General features: G+C 36.9%; 1 protein-coding gene across 10 annotated transcripts in view; it reads right to left on the reverse strand.

Annotated features, from left to right (window-relative positions):
• Positions 1 to 21,941, reverse strand: part of DPP10 (dipeptidyl peptidase like 10) — a 494,333-nt gene that overhangs the window by 167,684 nt on the left and 304,708 nt on the right. Inside the window, exon 1 of one of the 10 annotated variants that reach the window (XM_080599351.1) lies at positions 11,679 to 14,250. The exons of 8 other annotated variants lie outside the window; for them this stretch is intronic. In XM_080599351.1, coding sequence (XP_080455477.1) covers positions 11,679 to 11,799 — 121 coding nt within the window. In that variant the 5' untranslated portion in view covers positions 11,800 to 14,250. Of the gene's footprint in view, positions 1 to 5,786; positions 5,837 to 11,678; positions 14,251 to 21,941 lie in introns of those variants that run through there. One more of the 10 variants, XM_080599342.1, reaches the window with a different exon arrangement.

The raw sequence follows: 21,941 nt of genomic DNA on the forward strand, positions 1-21,941 counted from the left end.
CTAAACCTGAACTTGCCATGAAGGGGAAGATAAAAAATAAATAAATAAAGCAACTCTCTTACTAGTTTATTACTTTTCTAGAGAGTAGAAAGCAAACAAAAACTATACATATATATATATATACACATATACATATATACATATATATATATACATATAATATACATATATATTTAAAAGGAAGGGCTGAGCTTCCATTAGTGACTGAAGTACATGTGGGGTCTTCTGCGATCACACAGACCAAGCAAGCTTCATCTGAAAGAATCCATTTCACAGGCTTTGGAACCAATGCACAATGCACACCTCAGTAAGTAAGTGGGAAGTGATGGGGTAACTCACTTTGAAAGTGCAAATCTGACCCAAGCAAAAAGCCTTTTTTTTTTTTTTTTGGTGTAGATGTGCCCAAAAGATACCACCATCCTGAAGAACTTCCACGTACGCACATAACTTGGAAGCTCAAGACTACCTCTGTACTTTCGCAAGGCTAACTTAGAACATAGTGCCCCACATCCCGCAAGAATATTCAACAACTGATCCTCCCTGGGGAAACATCTGGAGACTTCTGGCACAACAGAAAGGTCCTTCCCAACAGCATGTGTATTATGATCTAGAGTGTTGTGAAAGGGCTGTAACATTTCACTTCAACTGGCTCACAATGATGACATATGATGATTCATACGATATATTATGTTCTGATTAAGAGTTTGAAAGCTTGAACCTTTGGTCCAGATGTTTGCAAATTGCTGGATTAGAAAATAGCCACAAATTTATTCACAGCTGCTTTGTGATAATACACACCATTATGCATCAAGAGTACCTCCACTGAAATCAAAGACAGACAGGGTTAGAATTGATAGAAGTAAACACAAAACAAGCTGTAGACATCTTGCTTTGCTGTCTCTTTTTTCTTGTCCCTAGCGTAGGCTGAAATAATAATTATACACAAGCAAAAGATTTTACTACGACTTTGGAATTACATAATTAATATCAAAGGAATTTTTGACATCTAGCAAAAAGCATATTATACAGTCCTGTTCAAAAAGAGGCTATTAATAAGCTTTGTTATGTGGATCAACCACTTAACTCCTAAAGAATGACCTTTCAGTTAACAGGAAGGAAAGTAAAGGGAACTAAATTATCAGAGCTTTGAGACTGCCCTTTAACCTTACCACCTAAAGTGAAAAAAGACAATCGTTAAATTAAAGAGCTTATAGATTAAAGAGTCATCTTTTAATGTGGTTTACACAACTCACTCTTCTTGTAAAGGTGAATGGAGACCTGACTGAGATGATGATGAAAGAAGCCTGATGTTTTCAGTAACCTCTGTGGTCAGAAACAACACTAATAGTTATGAGAACTGGTCTTTTAATATCTTTTTTTATTTTTTTCTTCTTTCTTTACCACTTTGAAATCTATGACAAACAGTTCTCTGTATTAACTTTTGTACCAATAGTGCTATATATACGTAACATTTTTTCAGAAACAGCTTTGCAATAAATGCAGTCCTCATAAACAGGGAAGCAATATCTCTCCAGTCTCAGTTCTGCACAGCCTTATCATTGCTGCAGTGTGTCACTGAGACAAGATCTGAAAGAAAAAATAGTAAAGCCATGTAGATATGCATGCAAACCAACAATGCTATCCTGGTAGGATTTTTTTTTTTCCTGTATGGAGATGCAACAGGAAGGTAACAGCACTTATCTGGCATTTATTATATGTTTGCTCCCTGGGGGAGGGGTGGGAGGGTAGGATAAGACTGGGGTGTGTGTGTGTGTGTGTGTGTGTGTGTGTGTGTGTGTGTGTGTCTGTGTGTGTGTGTGTGTGTGTGTCTGTGTCTGTCTGTCTGTCTGTCTGTCTCATGGATCACATTTTTGTTGTTCCTGGTTTAGGAAAGAGAGTCAATTCAGCAGGAGCATTACCTTCCATTAAAGGCCCAAGTCTGGAATGTGAAAAAATACCGTTCAATTTCTTACACTACTGTCCTGCTTGGTTGCAGATGTATCACTCATATTCTGACTCATTTACTCTGTTATCGAAAGGGAAAAAAAGCATTTTCATCCCTCCTCCCTCCACAGCTGTAAGGCACTCCAGTAATATGGCAATGGCGTTTACACCAAAACACAAAGCTAATTACATTGTAAAACTGGTCTCCAGCCTGTCTCTTGATTGCACTGAGATGGCAAAGGAACTGCTGGATGATGAGACAGGGCCAGAATGGACACAAGGACCCCAAAGAGCAAGAAGCAACATTTCTAAAATTTAACCTCTTCTTTAAGGGTTTAAAAGGCATCTGTATAATAATATTCACTGATGTCATTGGTGTCACTGAAACTTGCCCTCTATAGTCTCTCAGCTGGTAAGCAAATTATTTTTATCAAATGAGTTTAAAGGAGTGAAATTTTTTTGCATGCCTAATGCAAACTCACAGCACCTCTTTTTTCATAAGGATTTTTTAGTAAGCAGCTTACCATGCATGCAATCATTTCATGCAGCTTACACAAAATAATGTTATTTAAAAATGAAAACAGACAGGCAGACAGATTGCAGTCATTCCAAATTGCTTCCTACAGGAGATTACTCCAATAACCTAATAATGAATGGCCTTCCCAGTGTACAGCTAGGACCACTGCTCCGGAGCTGTCATTTTCCAGGACTGAACACCACTCAGCCTGTAGCTGTTCCAACACTGCCTTCAGAAAACTGAATTAGGAGGGAGAGTAATTCCCATTAAAAATAAAAAGCAATATCCTCATTTCATGATTCTGCTTAATCTACTTTGATTTGGTTTTGCATAGTTATGGATTCTCTATCCCAGTCTATTTAAACCGACAGGAAAAAAAAAAAAAAGACAAATATATAAACCTATAAACACGGGATATTGTTTGAGCTAGTGAATTTTTCCAGAGCTGCTTATGCCACTGGCTCCAGTAACAAAAGGCACACAGTCTACCTCTGATGTACCTTGGCTGAACAGGAGCACAGGGAAAGTGAGAAGCATGAAACAAAGCAGAGGCAGCCCAAAGATGATACCGGTGCCACTGTGAGCAATTGCAAGAAGAGCAACTTTTGCGAAGCACATATCCATCCCCCAAAAACTCTGATATTTTCCAAGCCCTGGTAGTATGGGTGGTAGGAGAAGAACTGTGCTTAGCCTCTGGTGATACCTAACCACTCAGATATGTCTGAAGACAAATGTTCTGTCTGCCTCTAGCTCCAATGTCCCAAAGCATAATTTCTGTGTGCAAGTATCAGAATTTACTACTCTATTTTCTACAGCGTCTTAGCACGTACAGACTTGTGCTATAGGAAAATCCATCCTCACTCTTCATCTACTCAGGAAAAAGAAAAAAAAATTCTAATTACATTTTTCCATTTGATTACAGTATTTTCCCTACCTTCTGTTTGAGTATTTCTAGAGGACCCAGTGTGTTAGTTCTCTAAGCACATCTCAAGAAGCTGATGTATATATTTTGTCTGAGCCAGGCAGAGCTCCCCAGACACGAAATCGTCAGAGGCTGACTGGCACTTCCATTCATCAATTTCAAAAATGGCACTTGGTTACAGTTTTTATTCTCACGCACACATCAAAAAAACCTTAATGTTTGTTCTTTCAATATGGCACTAACTGCTGATGTAACACAGCATTAACAGTCTGATGAGGCAACTAAAAGCATTAAAACAATCTCATATAGAGTATTTTAACAACCACAGTTCCACAGAATTAACTGATAAAAAATAAAGGAAGCATTTTATTTGTGGAATCATTTCAACAAATCTACTTAATTTATAAATTTGCACTGGCTAGTGGGAGAAATGCAAGTGTGCTGACTTGTAAGTATTTCACATTTTGACCTGTGTTCCAGAAGTACTTTATTTAGACCTTTGTGGATACAAATCCTTTTACCCTTTCCTGTCTTTTATCTCCCATTGTCCTTTCTGTTGTATAAAATGACCTGAATCTAAAGCCATTTAGTCATATCTAATCTTTATAGCACTTTCGATGTATTCCTAAAAAATGAAGGCTTCTGCAATAGTACATATTTTTCAATAAAGTAGCACTCGACATGCAACAGGAAAATGCTAATTACATTAACAGATTTTCATTGCACTTATGTAGTATAATAATTAACAATATAGGTTTATCACAGCATTCACTAAATGATGTAAAATTCACTAATGTAACATAGAACTCACTCATCCAGTTTTTCAAAGTTATTCTCTCTCCACTTCAGTATTGCATCCATTTAAACTATGGAAAGAGAAAAATGCTCTGAAATATAAACTGAAGGGCTATTTTGTACAGATTTTGTATTTCTCATTGTCAGTGATGGGCTCCAAGCATATCTTCTCTTTTTTTTTTTTTTCTCCTTATTTATCTTGAAGTTAGTTTTGAGGGTTTCCTTAATTAGTTTAAATCTCCTGTACTCTGAAGGAAGAGTGGGAAATTAAAAATAAAAATAAAATCCATTGTGGCCCTGTACTTCACAGAGTCAACAAACAGAAATGAAGACAAGTCCGAAATGAAGATATCTCACATCCTCTTGAAGACATTTCAAGAAATGAAGACAACTCACATCCTCTCACAGAAAAGAAACCAAGAGTGACACCATTCAAGCCGACCCTTCCAGCCTCTGAACTGCTACTCCAAATAGACACAATCCAGCAGAACAGCAGAGAGGAGCTATTTAATTTCCAGGCAGGGTAAACATACGTGACACCCAACAAAACATTTACTACAATTCTACCTATGCAAGCCAAGCTGTGAGCACAGAGAACAGAATGGCAAAGTATGGTCCTTCAGCCCTAGGTGGAAAACACATGCTATATCCGTGGTATCCAACACAATTCCTGCCCAGAGATGGCTTTTCCAAACTTTTTAGTCCCCACCATCTGTCTAGGTTGCCTGCAAATCTAAGAGTGCTAAATAAACTCAATCACAGTAAATTCCATCTGCAAAACTGACCAGGTGCGCAAGCAAGGAGGTTTTGGTAGTAAACATGCAGGTAACTTTCACCTTCAACTGACTCTAAAGCTGAAGAAAACCATAGTGTCCACTAACAAAGGACAAGTTTTGTTCTGTCTAAAGTAACTCTGTCAAGGGAATTCACAGACAGCCGGTCCTACTTTTTTCATTTCTTCCTTGAAAGGATATGAAAAAAACTACTGAAAGAAAAATATATTCCCAATTGCTTAAAGTAGCAAATTATGAAGGCAGTATATTATATGACTTAGTAAGTAAAAAGGTATGACAAGATTATCATCTTTAATTAGAAAATAAATTTGAATCAATTATTTTACTTAGCTACTGGTTAGCATTTGCAAAGAATACACTATTCCTTCTAAAAAAGATAATAAAACCAATTATAAAACTCAGTCATAGAAATACCATTTTACAATAGGTAAACAGAATTATTTTCCTTTCCACCTTTTTTTTCTAACCTCTCTGTCAGCCACCACTGACATCTTCTGCAGCCCTACCCATTTTAAAGCATATATTCTAAAAAATATTATTCAATTTTTGAAAAGTCCTTACTATAAATACCTCGTAGATACATAATGCATGTGCTACTATACCTTGAAGAGAGACAACTGGTTTGAGGAAACGTTTTAGAATGTAGAAAGTCAATGTCCATTTTTCAATTCTGTTTTGTTTTTTAAATATATATTTTTTAAAATCACATTCTTGTGATAGGTATTGGCAACTGGGGAATGTTTCTGTAAACAGGAAATATCGCTCCCACCTTTAAGAAGGAAGACACAGGGCAACACAGATAGGTCAGACTCACCTTGATCCCTGAGAAGGTGATGGAGCAATTAATCCTAGAAACCACTTCCAAACATATTAAGGACAAGATGGTGATTGGGAGCAGCTGACATAGATTTATGACGGGATAATTGTGCTTAGCCAACCCAACAGCCTTCTACAGTGAAATGACCAGCTCAGCGGATGAGGGGAGAGCAGTGAATGTTGTTTATCTTGAGTTAGGCTTTTCACACTGTGCTCCATCAATTTCTCATTGACAAACTGATGAAGTACAGGTTAAATACATGGACAATAAAGTCTATTAAAAACGGGCTAAAATGCCAAGCTCAGAGTGCTGTGATCAGAAATAGAAAATCAGCTGGTCACCAGTCACTAGTGGTATAGCCCAAGGGTCAATAGTAGTGTTTAACAGCTTCCTTAATGACCTGGACAATGTATCAGATTGCATCCTCATCAAGTTTGCAGATGACACAAAACTGGGAGGAGTGGTTGATACACCAGATGGTTCCACTGCCATTCAGATGGACCTCAATAGAGTGGAGAAATGAGCAGGTTGATGTTGAACTTTGTGAAGTTCAGCACTAATAGAAATGCCAAGTCCTGTCCCTGGGGAGAAATAACCCCAGGTACCATTGCAGGCTGACACCAACTGACTGGAAAGCAGTTTGGTAGAAAAGGTCATGAAGGACTTCTGCTGGACAATATCAGGCAGCAGAGTGCCCTCACGGTAAAGAAGGTCAATGGCATCCTCTGCTACATTGAGAAAAAAGAACACTGCCAGCATGCTGAGGAAGGCGATACTTCATCTCTGCGTAGCATTGGTAAGACAACTCTGAAGTGCTGTGTCCACTTTTGAGCTCCCCAGTACAAGACTGGCACGGATATACTGGAGCAAGCCCAGTGAAGGGCTGCAAAGATGACAGCGGGCTTGGAGCATCTGACAGAGACTGGGACTGTTACGCAGCCTGGAGGAGAGAAGGCTCAGAGGGATCTTACCAATGGCTCTTAACACCTGATGGGGGGGAGTAAAGAAGACAGTCAGACTCTTCTCAGTGGTGCGCAGTGCCAGGACAAGAGGCAAAGGACGCAAATTGAAATGGAGAAATTTCCATGTAAACCCATGAGTCAAAGGATAGGTAAATCACAACTTAGAAATTCCTATATATTGACTCACATATAAACATAAGCTATGGACAATAGGAAGAGGAAGAACAATAAATATAAATTTTCCTCTTAGGTGGAATACATCACCTAAAGCAGAGATGCAGACACACAAAAGATCATTGGTGATAAATAGCTGGGTAGTTCTCCCTCTCCCTCAAATCCAGTTTCCATCCCAGTTTCCCTCGAGCATTACCAAAAACATTTCAGCCATGCAAGCTACTTCCACCTGCAGGTTTTGAGAACTTGAACATTTCTACTGTAATTTTTTTCTTTTTCTCCATTTCCTGATAGTTCTTAGCTACCTGGTTACTAAATGAAAGTCCACAAAAATGCCATTGATTGTAGCAGTGCTCAATTTTTAGAAGTTTCACCATCACCACTAATCTAAATCCTTTGTCCACTTTTACAGTTCCATCCTCTCTGAGGTTGATGTAATCTTCTTGCTTAGTATCTTCCTCAATATCCTAGGGTTAGTCTTGGGAAGACCAAGGCCATCTAGGAGTTATTATTTTGACACTAGTGTATATGCATGTTTTTCTGACAGTTTTATCTTGTTTTATCCTTCTTGTGGTGTCTACAGCAACTCCTTTTAGTAACTGAGTAAACCACTAGAAAAAGCAGAAGTTACATTTATCAATGAAGAGCTACTTTTAATTCCCAGTCCAAATAAACAAGCTGTTAGATTATTAGCAAGGACGGTGTAAAAACAAGCAATACCCTAATTTGTGCAGCAATTCTTGAGTACCTGTGGCCATTCTATGACTCAGATACCTCAGACACAGGTAAATTCCTTCCCAGTCACTGACTCTTGGTCAAAATGCCACCAATGCAAAGCTATGCTTTGCATAAGAAACTTACTTGGACCCCATCAGATATATACAAACACATCCCAATATTGATATCTTATAGGTATTATTTGTAAAATAAACACTTTTTTTCTAGTGATTGATGCAAGAATTAGGAAAAAAAAATTGCTTTTATTTTAGCCAAAATCATGTATATTGAAGTCAAATACAGGCTAGAAGGCTAGTTGGGAAAAAAAAAAAAAGAACTTAAATGGTTTTTTTAAACTAAAAATGAAAACATTACAATAGAATTTCAAATGTCACCTGACAGGAAAGATTTATCCTTGTATCTTTGCTCTGAAAACAACAACAAATATTAAAATTTAAAATAGTAATAATAAAATAAACACTATTTCCACTCTAGTAACCATGTGCAAATGTATTATTTTTATTCAAGGTAAACAAAATATTGTTAATAAACTGAACAGAATATGCTTAAAATTGAAAATCCTGGGTTATCTCAGTCACTTCCACTTTCTGCAATAAGAATAGATTAAATGAAATAGACTAAAAAAAGAAGTCAGAAGGAAAGGATGCTCATGAAGTATAATTACTCTAAATGGAAAACAGGAAAAATATAAAAGACCTAAAAGGAAAAAAACACACAAAAGTACTCAACAAAAAATTTTTCATAAGGTCAAATGGAATGTTATTTTAACAGTAAAAAAATGAATTTATATTTGTAACAAATTCTTTGCTATGGTTAAGTTTTTCTTCACCTTTGACATTTAATTTCTGTATAATTCTATGTTGTAGACAAACATTATTATATACTAATACTATCCATTTTCTCCTTGTAATTAATTTTCTGTAGAAGAAAGAAAATTAAAAATAGCAAAAAGATAAGAGCAAATAAACAACTACATAGAAATTTCTTGCCTTATGAGTGCATGAAGTTTTGATTCTAGTTAAATCAATGGCAAAATTTCTGAAATCTGCAGGCTCAGTGAACCATAGGTGGTATGAATAATACTGTAACATACCTTCCACACAGTCAAACTGCAAACGAAACTGCTGTTGAATTTGTCCCAGGGTTTTGTTATTTAGTATAAGAAAGCATATGACTGATAAAATAAAACTGAGTTTTAATCAGGTCATCCAAAGTTCCACTTTTCTTGAAAGAAATATAACCCTACAGTATAATTTCTGAAAAAAAAAATCAGTAGGGGAAGTGGAAAAAAGAAAAAAAAAAAACAAAACACTACTATCAATAACTGCAAACTAAATCAGGAATAAAGCAATATAGCAATATTGCAATCAAATCAAGGTCAAATCAGCAAGCTAACTTCAATATTGTAATCAAATTAGTTAAATTGTTAGATTAATACAGAGATAATCAATCCTTCTTAATCCTGTGAAAGATCTAAGGAGGCTTTTGTCAGTTTAAGTATAAGCCACGACTAAAAGCTTACAACTCAACGTAATCAAGTCTTTAATTTACAGCCAAATAAATATTTTAATACCAAAACTCTTATGTAAAGTCTGAACAGATGCCTTGGGACCATCACTTTTTTTTTTTTCCATCACGTCTCCTAAGTTATTGTTATTTCTTCCTCCAGATATTAAGAAATTGTAGTGCAGTCTTAAGCAAAAATCTAAATGATTTAAAGCCATAATGCTTCTTTATGCCAAAATGTACAAATGATAGTTAACATTTGACTATGTTTGATTTTTCAGTAGTCAAACATAAATAGTTCAGCACATACTCAGGAACATACTCCCTAAACTATGCTTTAGAGGTGTTCCAACCTGAAGAATTTCTCCCAAAAATATTTTTATGGATTTTACTGGTGCTTATATGCTCTTATACACACCCATCAAGTGAATCTTGCAGATAAAGGATTAAAGTAAGAATATAAAATTCCATTTTTAGAAAAAGTGTACAGACTCAGCTCTTGCAAATAAGCAGATTCCCCTAAAAAACAGGGGAAAAATAGCCTGGGACTGGGATGATTGGGATGCACAGCTTTTTCTGCCATTAGAAATCCTGCAGCTGTGGAGATCTGCCAAAGGCTATAAGACATCATTCTCAGGTGTTGTGACTTCCTCTCACAGTTCAGTCCTGAGACTCTGGCACATTAATGTTGTTGTAAGTGGTCTGTTGACGAGCAGAAAGCAGATTTTTGTCTTTACTTTAACTGTCACAGGTTTTCTCAGCTCTGGTCATACAACCTGCCAGTGCCTGTGCCATACAAATCAGGCACAAAGCCTCTCTCCAGAGCACACAAACTGACCCACTCGGATTTGTGACATCTTTGTTTCTTAGCATCAAATCAGAAAAGTCAAAGGCTTAAAAACAGTGATTACAAACCACAGACATACCAGAGGATTTAGGAGGGTATCTAAAACCAGATTTTTAGTATATAAGGGTTTATATCCCAAGACACTGCCTGAAGTAAAACTCAGGTAAACAAGCCCCTTCAGCAGCCAGCTCAGAGCACACAAGGCCTCTCTTTGGAAGAGCCTCTTTCTTTCAAAAATAAAGCAATTAATCTCAACGTTTTTAATATTAACCTCTAAGATGGTCCCTTTCTTCTCCCTTTTACAACTCCCTGACATCTCACACCTTAACACCGAAAGCAAATAAAAACCTCAAGACAATTTTGTAGGCTTCTAGCACAACCTTGTCTAGGTAAACTTGTGACGACACATTTATCACAGATTTACAGAGCACATCCCACAAATTAATTGAAATAACTTACTGAAAGGAACTAGCGACCATAGCTACTCAACATTCATCTATCAGCAACATTAAAAATAAATTTGACCTCCTTATGATGAAATGCGATGATTTGTCTTGCAAACAACTCAGTTCAGTGGGAGCTAGGCCATAAATTAAACAGCCTACGTCTGAAACTTTCAGTCTGAAATCAGAACAGGTATTTAAGAGCTTTACAAAGCAGCAGCCATTTTAGAACAAATTAAATTGTATGAAAGGACTGTGTTATTGTATACGCTATATTTCACATATATGTAATTACAGTACAAAAATACTGTACGATAGTTCGGTAATCAAACATTCCAGCAAACAGAAACCTCAGGAGCTTTTTCTACTGTAGCACTGCATTGCTGTCTTTTTTATTAAATTACATAAAAGCTTCTTACTGACCACTTTCTTTTCCACCATGGAAGCACTTAGCTAACTAGAATTTAAGAGAACCAGAAAAGAGAACATTTCTCAAAACCTCACTTATGGAGAATTTTTTCCTTCCCTTTTAAAAAAACAAAACAAAACAAAACAAGTTTCCCCTCTTGTTCCTCTTTCTTCTCAACAGCATTTAGAGATGTCAATTGTCTGGAATGTAGAAACAAATAGGTTCTCAAGATCACCAATATCACTCTCAATCTATTTAGAAACTCTCTCACTCAAAAAAAAAAAAAAAACCTCTTATCCATGTTTACTGAATTTTTATTTTAGATGGTATTAGGAACCCTGCTGAAATTGTATAATTATATAATTTTGAGCTATGAAGTCTAAAATTTTATGCATAGGTTACATAAAACATACAGTGGACTTCTGACATCCAGTCTGGGAGTCAAATACCCAATTTATAGTGAAGTACTATGCCTAACATAATCTGTGCAGCGCTCAGGATCAATGAATATTTAATCATTATATGCAAAATGAAACCACTTCAGCATGAACCACTGAAAAAACCCTGCTCCAGAACATACTAGAGGGTGGTGCTTATCTGGGAAATGAGAGTCAGGTTCAAATCCCAACAGCAGAAGAGCATCCTTGGCAATCTGACATTTCACGTACATGTCCTACAATCTTTGTGCTACCACAATTAAAGCTTACCACAACAGAGCATGAAGAAAATAAATAAATAAATAAACTCTTCATAAAATTGTAGAGTATGAAACTTAATATTCAAATTAAATGTTAATTGTATCTTACACACCTAGCATTCCACCTATGGACAGAACAGCACTTAAAGCAACTTTGAACCAAATTGATCTTGCAGTTTCCAGGGAAGGGCAAGATACTGGGCCTATGAAAAGGTGATGAGGGTGAATGATCATAGAAACTATCAATAGAAGAAAAGAGGAGTCATCTGAATGTTAATCAAAAGCTCCTGCTATTTCCTCCTGACAAATGGGTGGAGTAAGGACTGAGAAACCTCAGAAGAAATTCATTAAAATTAATTATGGAAGTTATTTGCATCTTCTGGGACAGAGGATGTTCAAAGATTCAGGACTGTCTGATCTTTTCTTGAATTCTTCAACATAACCGTTATCATTGTTATTATTATTATTTCTATTATTACTACTACCCAAAGTACATGATGAGTTAAAGATCTGACATTGCCAAAATAACAAAGCAGATGCAGTAGCAGACAAAGACATAAAAGTTAATGCAATTAAAAAGATTAGACCGACCTTCACAACTCGACTGAGTGACTCCCCATATTTGTTAATTCAGACCTTTTAGGACTACAACCTTTAGTAAACCATATATATGTAATCTTGACCACTGAAAACATTTCATTTTTAAAAGTGAAAATCCAAGGACTAATAACAGCCAAACCAAGGTGATCACCATTATTATGGCACTTGACCTTTTGCAATAAATTGATCATTTTAGTAATTAAATAAAAATCAATATTAAGCTCAAAAACAGATCCTAGATTTCCCGATTCCCATTTTTTACCCCAGAGATACAATTTGTGAAAATTCTTCTAAATATTTAACTCAGCTGTTCCTGAGTTTTGTGTCCCTGCTTGTCACTGCAATCTTCAATATCAATCTGAATTAGTTTGACGTACAGAAAGCCCTGGTAGGCTTTCAGAATTCCCCTGTCTTGGTTCAGCTAGGAGTTAGACTTTCAGCAGTTCCTACAGGGCAGATTGGATTTAGTTTGGATTTTTGAGAAGAATAAAGGGAAAGACCTACGCTGCAAAAGGTTTTCCCCCTCAGTGCCATATCACATATAAGTGCACAGGGGAGGCTGCCTACAGATGATCATGTCAAAGCTTTCCTCCCTTTCTTCTGTTTGCTATCCTTATCTCAACCCCCCATTTCTCAACCATTTTTTCTTCTTTATTCTGTACACAGAGAGTACGTTGTCTGCATCCCCTCTCAAAAATCCACCGTAAGTGTGATACCCTCTCACACAATCCAAAGCACAAGCTTTGGTGATGGTGAACCTCTGCGATGCTCCCACTGAAGTGTGTGGGTCTCAATAAGAAATGTGCCTTTGCAGACACATCAGTGACAGGAGTCAAAGAGGCAGCGTTAGCTGGCTTATCCCCACAAGGACAGGAAGGGGCCTACGAGGGAAACGTCATGAAAACGAGAAGGGCATGAAAACAGTTCACCATTTCACTGACTACTGCAGAATAAGCCTTCTCCCCCAATATGATCAGAGTTATAGTTCACAGCTCAGGAAGAAAAAAAAAAAAAAAGAAGTAGAGAGAAATGAAGAGGTATTGGAGACTCTGAAAGACTTGTAGAACTAGCTGTTCACTGAAGGGGATGTATGCCAAAAGAAGTAGGCACAGGACAGTAAGGAAAGGATTTCAGTTTGCGATGGCCACTGCCCTCAACTCACACCATGGCTGGAGAGAAATCACAGCCTCTGTCTATTTTAAACAGGGGCCATCCCAAAAGCTTTGCATTGGTGCCATGTAGCCAACCCAGCCCTGACACTTCCATCCAGACAACAGATTACATTACAACACTACCAGTGCATTTCACCTCTCCCTTCTAATTTCCAGTAAACCGCAGTAGTCTGCTTCTGCAAGAACAAAAAGCTATCAGCATAGGCAAGCACAAGCGAGTGCACACTGAGAATATTTTTTTTTTTTTTAATAATTTGTGTATAAGAATGAGCTCTGAATTGATTCTAATTTCTCAGGAAAAGAAAGCAGAAGAAAAGCATATGTATTATGTTTTCAATGCAGGACAGAATTTGACTGTGACAGTCAAACTACATAAGGAAAAGGGATGTGTTGAGAAAGATGTTAAAAACAGTCATTTCATAGAGGTACATCTTCAATTTATTTTCTATACCCAAGACACAAAAGGACCCATGGAAAAAAATAAAATAAAGAAAAAAAAAAAAACAGAACACAGTTAGAAACACATATCTCTACTTTCCATTAAAAAATTACAGACAATATACTCAATTCAGAGAAAAAAAAAAAAAAAGAATAATGCCTCAGCTACTGTAACAAAGAAATCATTCATACTCTGTTTTCCTTCTCTGTAAAGACAAGCATTTCCTTTATTACATTAAAATGGAGACATAATATGGATAGAATAAAGATTTTCTCAGAAAATATAATGAACCTTTTGATCTTGCTGTCATAGGAAATCTTGAGGCAAGTGGTAATTAGACTGAGCAAAGATTTGACAGTGCAAAGTTAGATTTACAGTGAAAGCATAACCTCGAGTAAAATGGCAGAAGTCCTATCAGTTTTAATATGGCTAGTGTATAAATAATAATAATTTCAGGATCAGAATGAAACAGTATTTCCCAGAAACAGGGGGGGGAAGAAGGGAGGGGTGAATTTCTGGTAGAACAGACCAGCACCTACATACCTTCATGCTGTCTGTAAATTGAGAAAAAAAAAAATTAACCTTCACAATCCTAATAAAACCTTTTAAAACCCTGCACATATCTTTTAAATATTTATCTTATGCAAAGGCCATCATTCCAAAGACAAGACTATCCATCTCTGGAACAGCTCATCCTTCTGTCACTACTGTGCTGTGAAGTGAGGCAGGTCATACAGGACACCCACTAGCGCTGTCACCATCCTCCACCCGACCATGAATAAATACAGCAAGACTGTGCCTAGGGGAAATAGGGCCAAACCTACTGCTTTCCCTTCTTACAGCTGTCACTCATTTGCATTGGAGAACTGGTGATGTGATTTTGAAGGCAACCAATATACACCAATATAATATACTTTATGTATATATTTTATATTACCTATTACACATGTATATAATAGGTTACATGTTTATAATATAATAATCAAATAAAGTATTTGTTCACCGGTAGCTTTTATAGTACTAGCTGTTCATACAAGACGATCAAGAAATTTCACATATCTAGAACTAAGCTATGTTTATGTTTCACTAAGGGTGAAAGGTTTTCACTAAAAAGAACTTTTAAGTTTGAGGTATCCTGACAAAAGCTACAAATACTTCTGTAGGTTTATGACATGATTAGCTTCTAACAAATGACTAATTAGGTAATCATCAGACTTTCGGAAGAAATAGGAAAATGCTTGCCCAGAACTCCTTCGGTAGTCTGTTCACAGAGAGCTGAAATACTCATAAAAAAATGGAGAGCAACACTTTATCAGACGTGTTACACCTCATGTCACAGACGACCTATTCTTAGTAAGAGAACAGAATCACAGAATCATTCAGGTTGGAAAAGACCTCTCAGATCATCTAGTCCAGCCTAGTACTAAAGTCCACCACCAAACCATGCTACTAAATTCTACATCTACACGTTTCCTGAAGACCTCCAGGGATGGTGACTCAACCAATTCCTGGGCAGCCTATTCCAACGCTGCCCGACCCTTTCAGTAAAGCAATTTCTCCTAATATCTAACCTCGAAAAGAAGCTGCACTACTCAGCAGAAAACCCTACAAGGAGTACATTCAGAAGACTGAGCTGTATGACCGGCTCATTTCTAGCTATACACAGACTGATGCAATTCACAAATGCTGAATTGTTTACTGGTATTCTTCTTTGCACAGCCTGCTATTCTACTCCCTAAACCCAACTGCCTAAGTAGCAGTGCATCTTGCTCATTAGTGCTCCTCAGATCTGTCACATCTATTATCTCAATTTAGGCTGCAAGGCTTTTATGACAAGGTTTGGTTTTGCAGGTGTCTCTACAAGATGCTGCCCTTTACAGGTGCTATAAAAAGTGTTAGCTAATAACTGAATTTTCTTCTGCTCTCCAAGCTTCTTAGTGTTATACATTTCCCATAAAATCATCTTTCAAGAAAAAAAAAAAAACACACAAAAAAAAAGAAAATGCAGTTTCTCCATACTTCTACTTTTTTTTTTTTTTTTGGAACACCCAGATTGTGCAGGTGTCTACTGGTTCGGATGCAACCATTACCTGGTTGCAGCATTACAGCACTACATATGCAGTCAGCCCACCTGTTCTCCAGGAGACAGTCCATCTTTGCTCTCAGATCATTAGAAAACAAAGATTTCCCTCCAACTGCTTTGTGTGATGGGAAAAGTAAGATAATTAACAAAAATAACTTTTACTAACAGTCATTTCGTCTGAACTCATGCTATGACCAACATCCTACTGCATCAACACGTAAATGAGATGGCTGATCTGAGCCTACAGAATCCAAAATCTCTACAGTGCAAGGCCACACGTAACACACACGAATTTCTGAATTAAGAATTTAATCACAGCACTAACCGTTTTACCTTAGCCATTTAATCAACTTGTTTCATTCTGTCAGAAAAGACTATTATCTCCCCAGCAAAATACTACTTAAAGATTCCCACCATAAAGAGTAAGCCTGAAAAACAAATAACCTCTGGGAGAATCGCCCACCATGAAACACATCACTAATCCTGAATCTGAACAGGATACTCACCTAAGGGTTTTCCGCACTTATCCCTGCCACATTAAATATGATGGAGTGAGGCTGTCACTGCAGTAGTTTTCAATAGGCAGGTGCACAGCATGTCTTATTATGCTTTAAGGAACAGATTCAAGCTTCTCACAATGACTTAAGAGCTATAAGGGCTGACCTCTTTCAACTCTTTCACCTATTTGCACTAACACAGCGCTTATCCTTCAGTTCTACGCGGCTAACAAGGATTTCCACCAGTAGCATTTTGGGTACTTACACCTGAAAACAAAAATGTGGAAGAAAGGCTTTTCTGAAGAGAAAACCTAACAAAAGCTAAAGGTAAGGAAGGAAGTCTACACGCAGGTTTGAGTTAGATGTTATGCTTGCTTCCAGGAAGAAAAGAAGTGGGACTCAATTTGTTTGCTGAAACATAGTATCTTGGTATTTCCATGAACAGTGACTGCTTGAAGATTTCAGCGTTCATGACATTGTGCTTAATTTCCATTTGATGAGATGACACTACAGTTTAATTGAGAAATCTAAATTATTAACTTTTAAGCTGTTGGAAAAAGATAATTCCTGCAGACCTTTCTTGTTTCAGTGTATGATAATATACAGGACTCTTCCTTGAATTTTTCACTTCTTCACATAGCTTTGTAATTAAAAAAATGCCGGTCTGACTTAGTCAAGCTCAGTCTTATCCCAGCAACAGGCAAGAGTGAGCCTGTAGATGATGAATATTTCGGTCTAGGTTTATTGCTACAGAAAACAAAGTAACACTTAAAATCCCTGGAGCTGTGCTGCTGTGAAATCAATGCAAGTAAGGAAGCTATATCTATCCCCCAAACATATTAAGACAGTTGCAAAATAAAAGAAATCCCAGTCTCAAATATTTTATCCTTTGGGTGTAATTTGCACTTATTTCTGTGTGGATACACTTGCATGAGAATCAGGCTGCTCTGATTTCATGATCCCTCACCAACTACTGAGTAAGGGGTTGGCTTCATACTACCTCCCTGTGGGCAAGTGACATTTCCTGCAAAGCAACTTGGAATTACTTCACAGTCATTTAAAGATTTAACACCTTTCCTGGAAATACTGCTTACCTTGTCAGGTACAGCAGGGAGCAGGGCAGAGTCAGTGAGCATTTTGACGTTATTCCTCTTACTCTTTGGTTTGTTTTAGCAGCCCTGATTCATTGGGTGTAATGTCTGTGAAAAGGTTTAGCTTTTCAGGAAGAAAGCCCTCTCCTTTAATAACATATAAGGATTCCAAAATTCTGTGGCTTTTTTTGATTTCTACTGCTTTTATTTATTTATTTATTTATTTATTTTATGTTTGGTCTAAACTACACCATCCCACTCTCCAGACAGCATTTTGGAGCAGGGAAAAATATGGAGTGGCAATACAGCAACTGAAATTTGTTTGTTACAGTAATTCATATGAAACAGCTTGACTCAAGTTTCCTGATTATTTTTGCCATTAGAGCACAATCACATTTTTGGGGGCATTAAGGTCTAAATGCTGGCATTAGACACTGAAAATTAGGTGTATGTTAAGTACAGTCATTGATCATTTTAAAGGTATTTTGGTACTAAAGGAATTGTAGGTCTAGATGGTGTTGTAAATTATTATTATTGAACAATGTCATGATTCCTTTTCGTATATATGCCATGATTCCTTTTCTTATATTGGCTTCAACCTTTTGGCCATTATTTTTTTGCCTTTATTATTTTATGCCACCCAACAAAGAAATTACTATGTATCGAAGCTAGGTTAAGAGGTGGTTCCCTTCCAGCAACATGCATTTAATCTCTATAGAGCTTTGCTCGATAGAAACTCAAGTGTGCATGTTCTTTATAAAATTGTAATAATAACCAGCACTTTCCAAGAACCTCAAGTTAAAAAAGTCTGTCAATTACCGTGTATACTTTAAAATATAGCTTTCTACTTAAATGTAGCTTTAAAGGAGCTTTGTTAAAAAAAAATAATAATTTTCATGCGGTTTTGAGCACATGCATAAAAGAAGTACATAGTGTTCACACAAAAAGAAAAGAAAAAAAGCTAACATAACAACATACAATTGCCATTTTGAGTATTGCAATTCAGTATTACTTGTTTGCATTCAGTCCTGGGAAAAAAAAAAAAAAACTAGCACAGAACAAACTATGCTTTGCAGGATTGACAGTAATTCAGTATATGTGGGCTTTATCAAAGAAGGTTAAGAAGTCCAAGATTTTTCATCCCACTTCTTGAAGCATATTCACTCTGAGTATCTGCATGATTAACTGCATGGCTTCAGATTGAAGACCTTGGCACACCTCTGAGCCATCATGAGATGAAATAGCAAAAGAGCGTTCAGCACAAATTCTTATTTTAATTCAAATTAATTAGCCATTATGCTGAGTTAAGCACACAACTATAAAAGTTAGTCTAGACATACCTCAAACATTTGTGGATTACTCTTGGTAATCAATTAAGTCCAATTAAAACAGACCAACAGTGTAGGCATACCCTTTAGGATTTAATACACATATTATATAAATTATATCAGCAGATTTTTTTATTATTAAACTATCCTTGAGCTACCGAAGAGCTTTGGATAAAGTCATTCTACTGCTTTGATCAAAAGTTTTTCAGCCCTGGAATGTATTTCTTTTAGGGTTTGGCATTGCAAGGTAGTCATCAACATAACATGCAAAAAGTATAAAGACAAATCACAAGGTTCATGTCAGGCTTCACATGCTAATCAATATTCCTGATGGGGAGGAGTGTCCTACAATAATTATAATACAAGAAAAGGAATGAAGAAATCTGAGTTTACTTCCCAGGAATACTCCTTTCCCCTGTGATGCTAGGAAAAGCCTCTGAACTTAAACACTAGAGAAGAAAGATCAGAAGAGACACCAAGAAATCATTTGTTCCACTCCCTCAAATTCCTTCTTCCCATGATCTCTTCCTCCTGCAATTCCTCCTGCCCTGCTTAGAACCAGCTACATCTAAAGTACTCCTGGTAGATACGTGTCTCATCTTACCTCTGTTCCTTCAGCCATGCTTTGTTTCACATCAGAGAGCAACCTCAGAGCACACAAGATAGAGTCCTGAACAGTGACACCAAACTAAAAGATTTTCTCCCAGAGGGCACCCAATGCACTTCAGCAGCAGTTTTCTCCCTGTCTCTGAGATAAGACTATAGGTTGGTCTGAAATAAAACATCCCAGATAGCAAACCAGGTAGCACCAGCTGACTCACTCTGAAAACCTGCCCTTACAGGACCACACTACTAGCTAACTCAGACAGCCTAAACCTGTAATCTCTTGCCATCCCAAGCCTGGAAATAAAGAGTTTATGATTTTCTTCTCTTCAATTACCATTTTTATTTCTTCAGTGCTGCACCTTTATTTCCTCACAATAGACCAGGAACAGTGATTCTGCTTCTCATTGATAAAACACCCAAATATCTATGGAGTAAAATGTTCTATCTAGATGATGCATATCTTTATTGAGGTCATTAGTCCTCTGGCTCGAGAAATAAAATACTCCTGCTCAAACAAAGCAGCTCTTTTTGCACCTATGCAAAGGATGGAACCAGGAGGTAATGGCAGTTCACGTAAACTTTTTTCCACAAAATTTTTTTTTGTAATTACAAATATGAATTATAGTATCCAAGTGCTCTTAAAAGAGCAAAGACTTTAATAGCTTATGGTACACAATGACAACAAACTGAGATTTACATCTTGCTCCCTTCTTCTTTTAAGAGAAAATTTTAGTTTACATACACAGATTAAAGGCTGGCTTATCTCCATACTCAGGTATGACAGTCAGTCACTTCTGCTTATGTTACAGTTCTAACCTACCCATAACTGTTGGTAGCTGTCAAGCAATCTTGGTTTCCGATACAAAATCAAATCATTTGATAGTAATATATGTAATATGTTTATTAATAAATCAGTCTCATTGCAGGTTAACACATAAACGTAGCCAGTTTGTTCCCATTTTAAATAAAAGCATCTTTTAATCCATTCTCTAGTTGTGTTAAAACACAATAAAGGCAGGAAAATTGCAGAAAACTATACTCTCTTAGTGCAATTGGTATATCATAACCAAATGCAAAGTCAGAAATTTGTACTTAGGGCTGACAGCTCATCCATTTCAGCAGAACTCATGCCACTGAGATGGTCTTTTTCCATTTCACAGCTGTGTTAAAATAAGACAAAATGCCATTCTTAACTCTCAGTTTCTTCCTGTTGTCATTTCATACCACAGCTTTAATTTTATTTAAACATTCTCCTCTGTTGCGATTACATCTCTCAATTTGTTACAATACAAATTACAAAGATACGTGCCAGCTTTTACCCTTATCAGCATAGTTTTCTAACTGCATCTTGATTAATTGCTCATTAGAATAGATGAAACAACAGAACTTACATTTTGAGAGTGCCTTTTGTTTGCATTATGGGAGGAAATCTAAATCCCCATAGAGACTTGCTCTTTTGCCATTATCATAATTACATGTTTTCTAACTAAACTATCTTAACAGCACATTCATGCTGCTGTGGTAAAGGATCTGTCAGGATTTTCATCATCAATTCTGCAGTCAAGCAATCGCCTGACTTGAGCCACTAAGAGAAAACATTTCTCTCGTGAAACTCAGTACGCAAGCATAAAAGAAATCTCTCCAAACGTATAAAATCTGCATTGTGGATAATAAGAAAATAGAGACACAAAGAAACATCTATAATGGACTTCAACATGTCAGGAAAAGACAAAACGTGTACTACAAAAATGCAATCCTTATCTATTGATAGAATAAACAATTGGAATTAACTAAATTACAAAGCATCATATTTTCAGCCTAAACTCTATTTAGAAAACTCTGGTACTATAATAAAATTTAGCTTTAAATATAAAGAATAAATAACAGCCGCAGTAAGACATGGGGCTCTAGGCATATACCATAATGAAGAACCATCTCAGTTCTGAAAACTGTTTTGGCCAGGGATTTGGTGAGGACACAAGCTGCGGCCAGTGAGAGGACAAACCTCTCCCCTGGGGCAGAAAACTGAATCTGACAGAGCAGAAGCTGATGCTCCACACTGTCCCAACAGTGCACAAGGTGCCTCCGCTCTATCCAGAACAACGGTCTCTTCTCGGCAGCTCAAGAAGTTACTTGTGTCGTCATGACTGTGAGGCATTTTGTGAAAGAATACTGTATGTCTTAGTCAAGGCCTTGGAGCCAATATTTCCACACTAAGAACGCATCTTAAGACTGGTTCCCCTTCGGGGCTGATCCATGCGAGTAGTTCATTGTCTCTTCATATCCAAGAGGACCATGATTTTTCTGCGTGTTGCCAGCAGGTAAGGTGACGAGATCATGAACCTGCCTAAAAACCATGACACAGAATAGTCTGATAACTCCGTGCAATCCCATTTCAACAGACTGTAATTTCTGTCACTGAAACAAAAACTGACCTTGCAGTCTAACAGTTTTGTAATCCTCATTCCCAGGTCTTTCTTTGGAGACCTCATTCACCTGCCTGCAGCTGCAGGGTTCAAAAAGGTCATGAAGGCAGGAAACTATACATGGAGTCATCTTC

This window comes from Anser brachyrhynchus, assembly GCF_964034855.1.
Source record: "Anser brachyrhynchus genome assembly, chromosome: 7".
Taxonomy (NCBI): Eukaryota; Metazoa; Chordata; class Aves; order Anseriformes; family Anatidae; genus Anser; species Anser brachyrhynchus.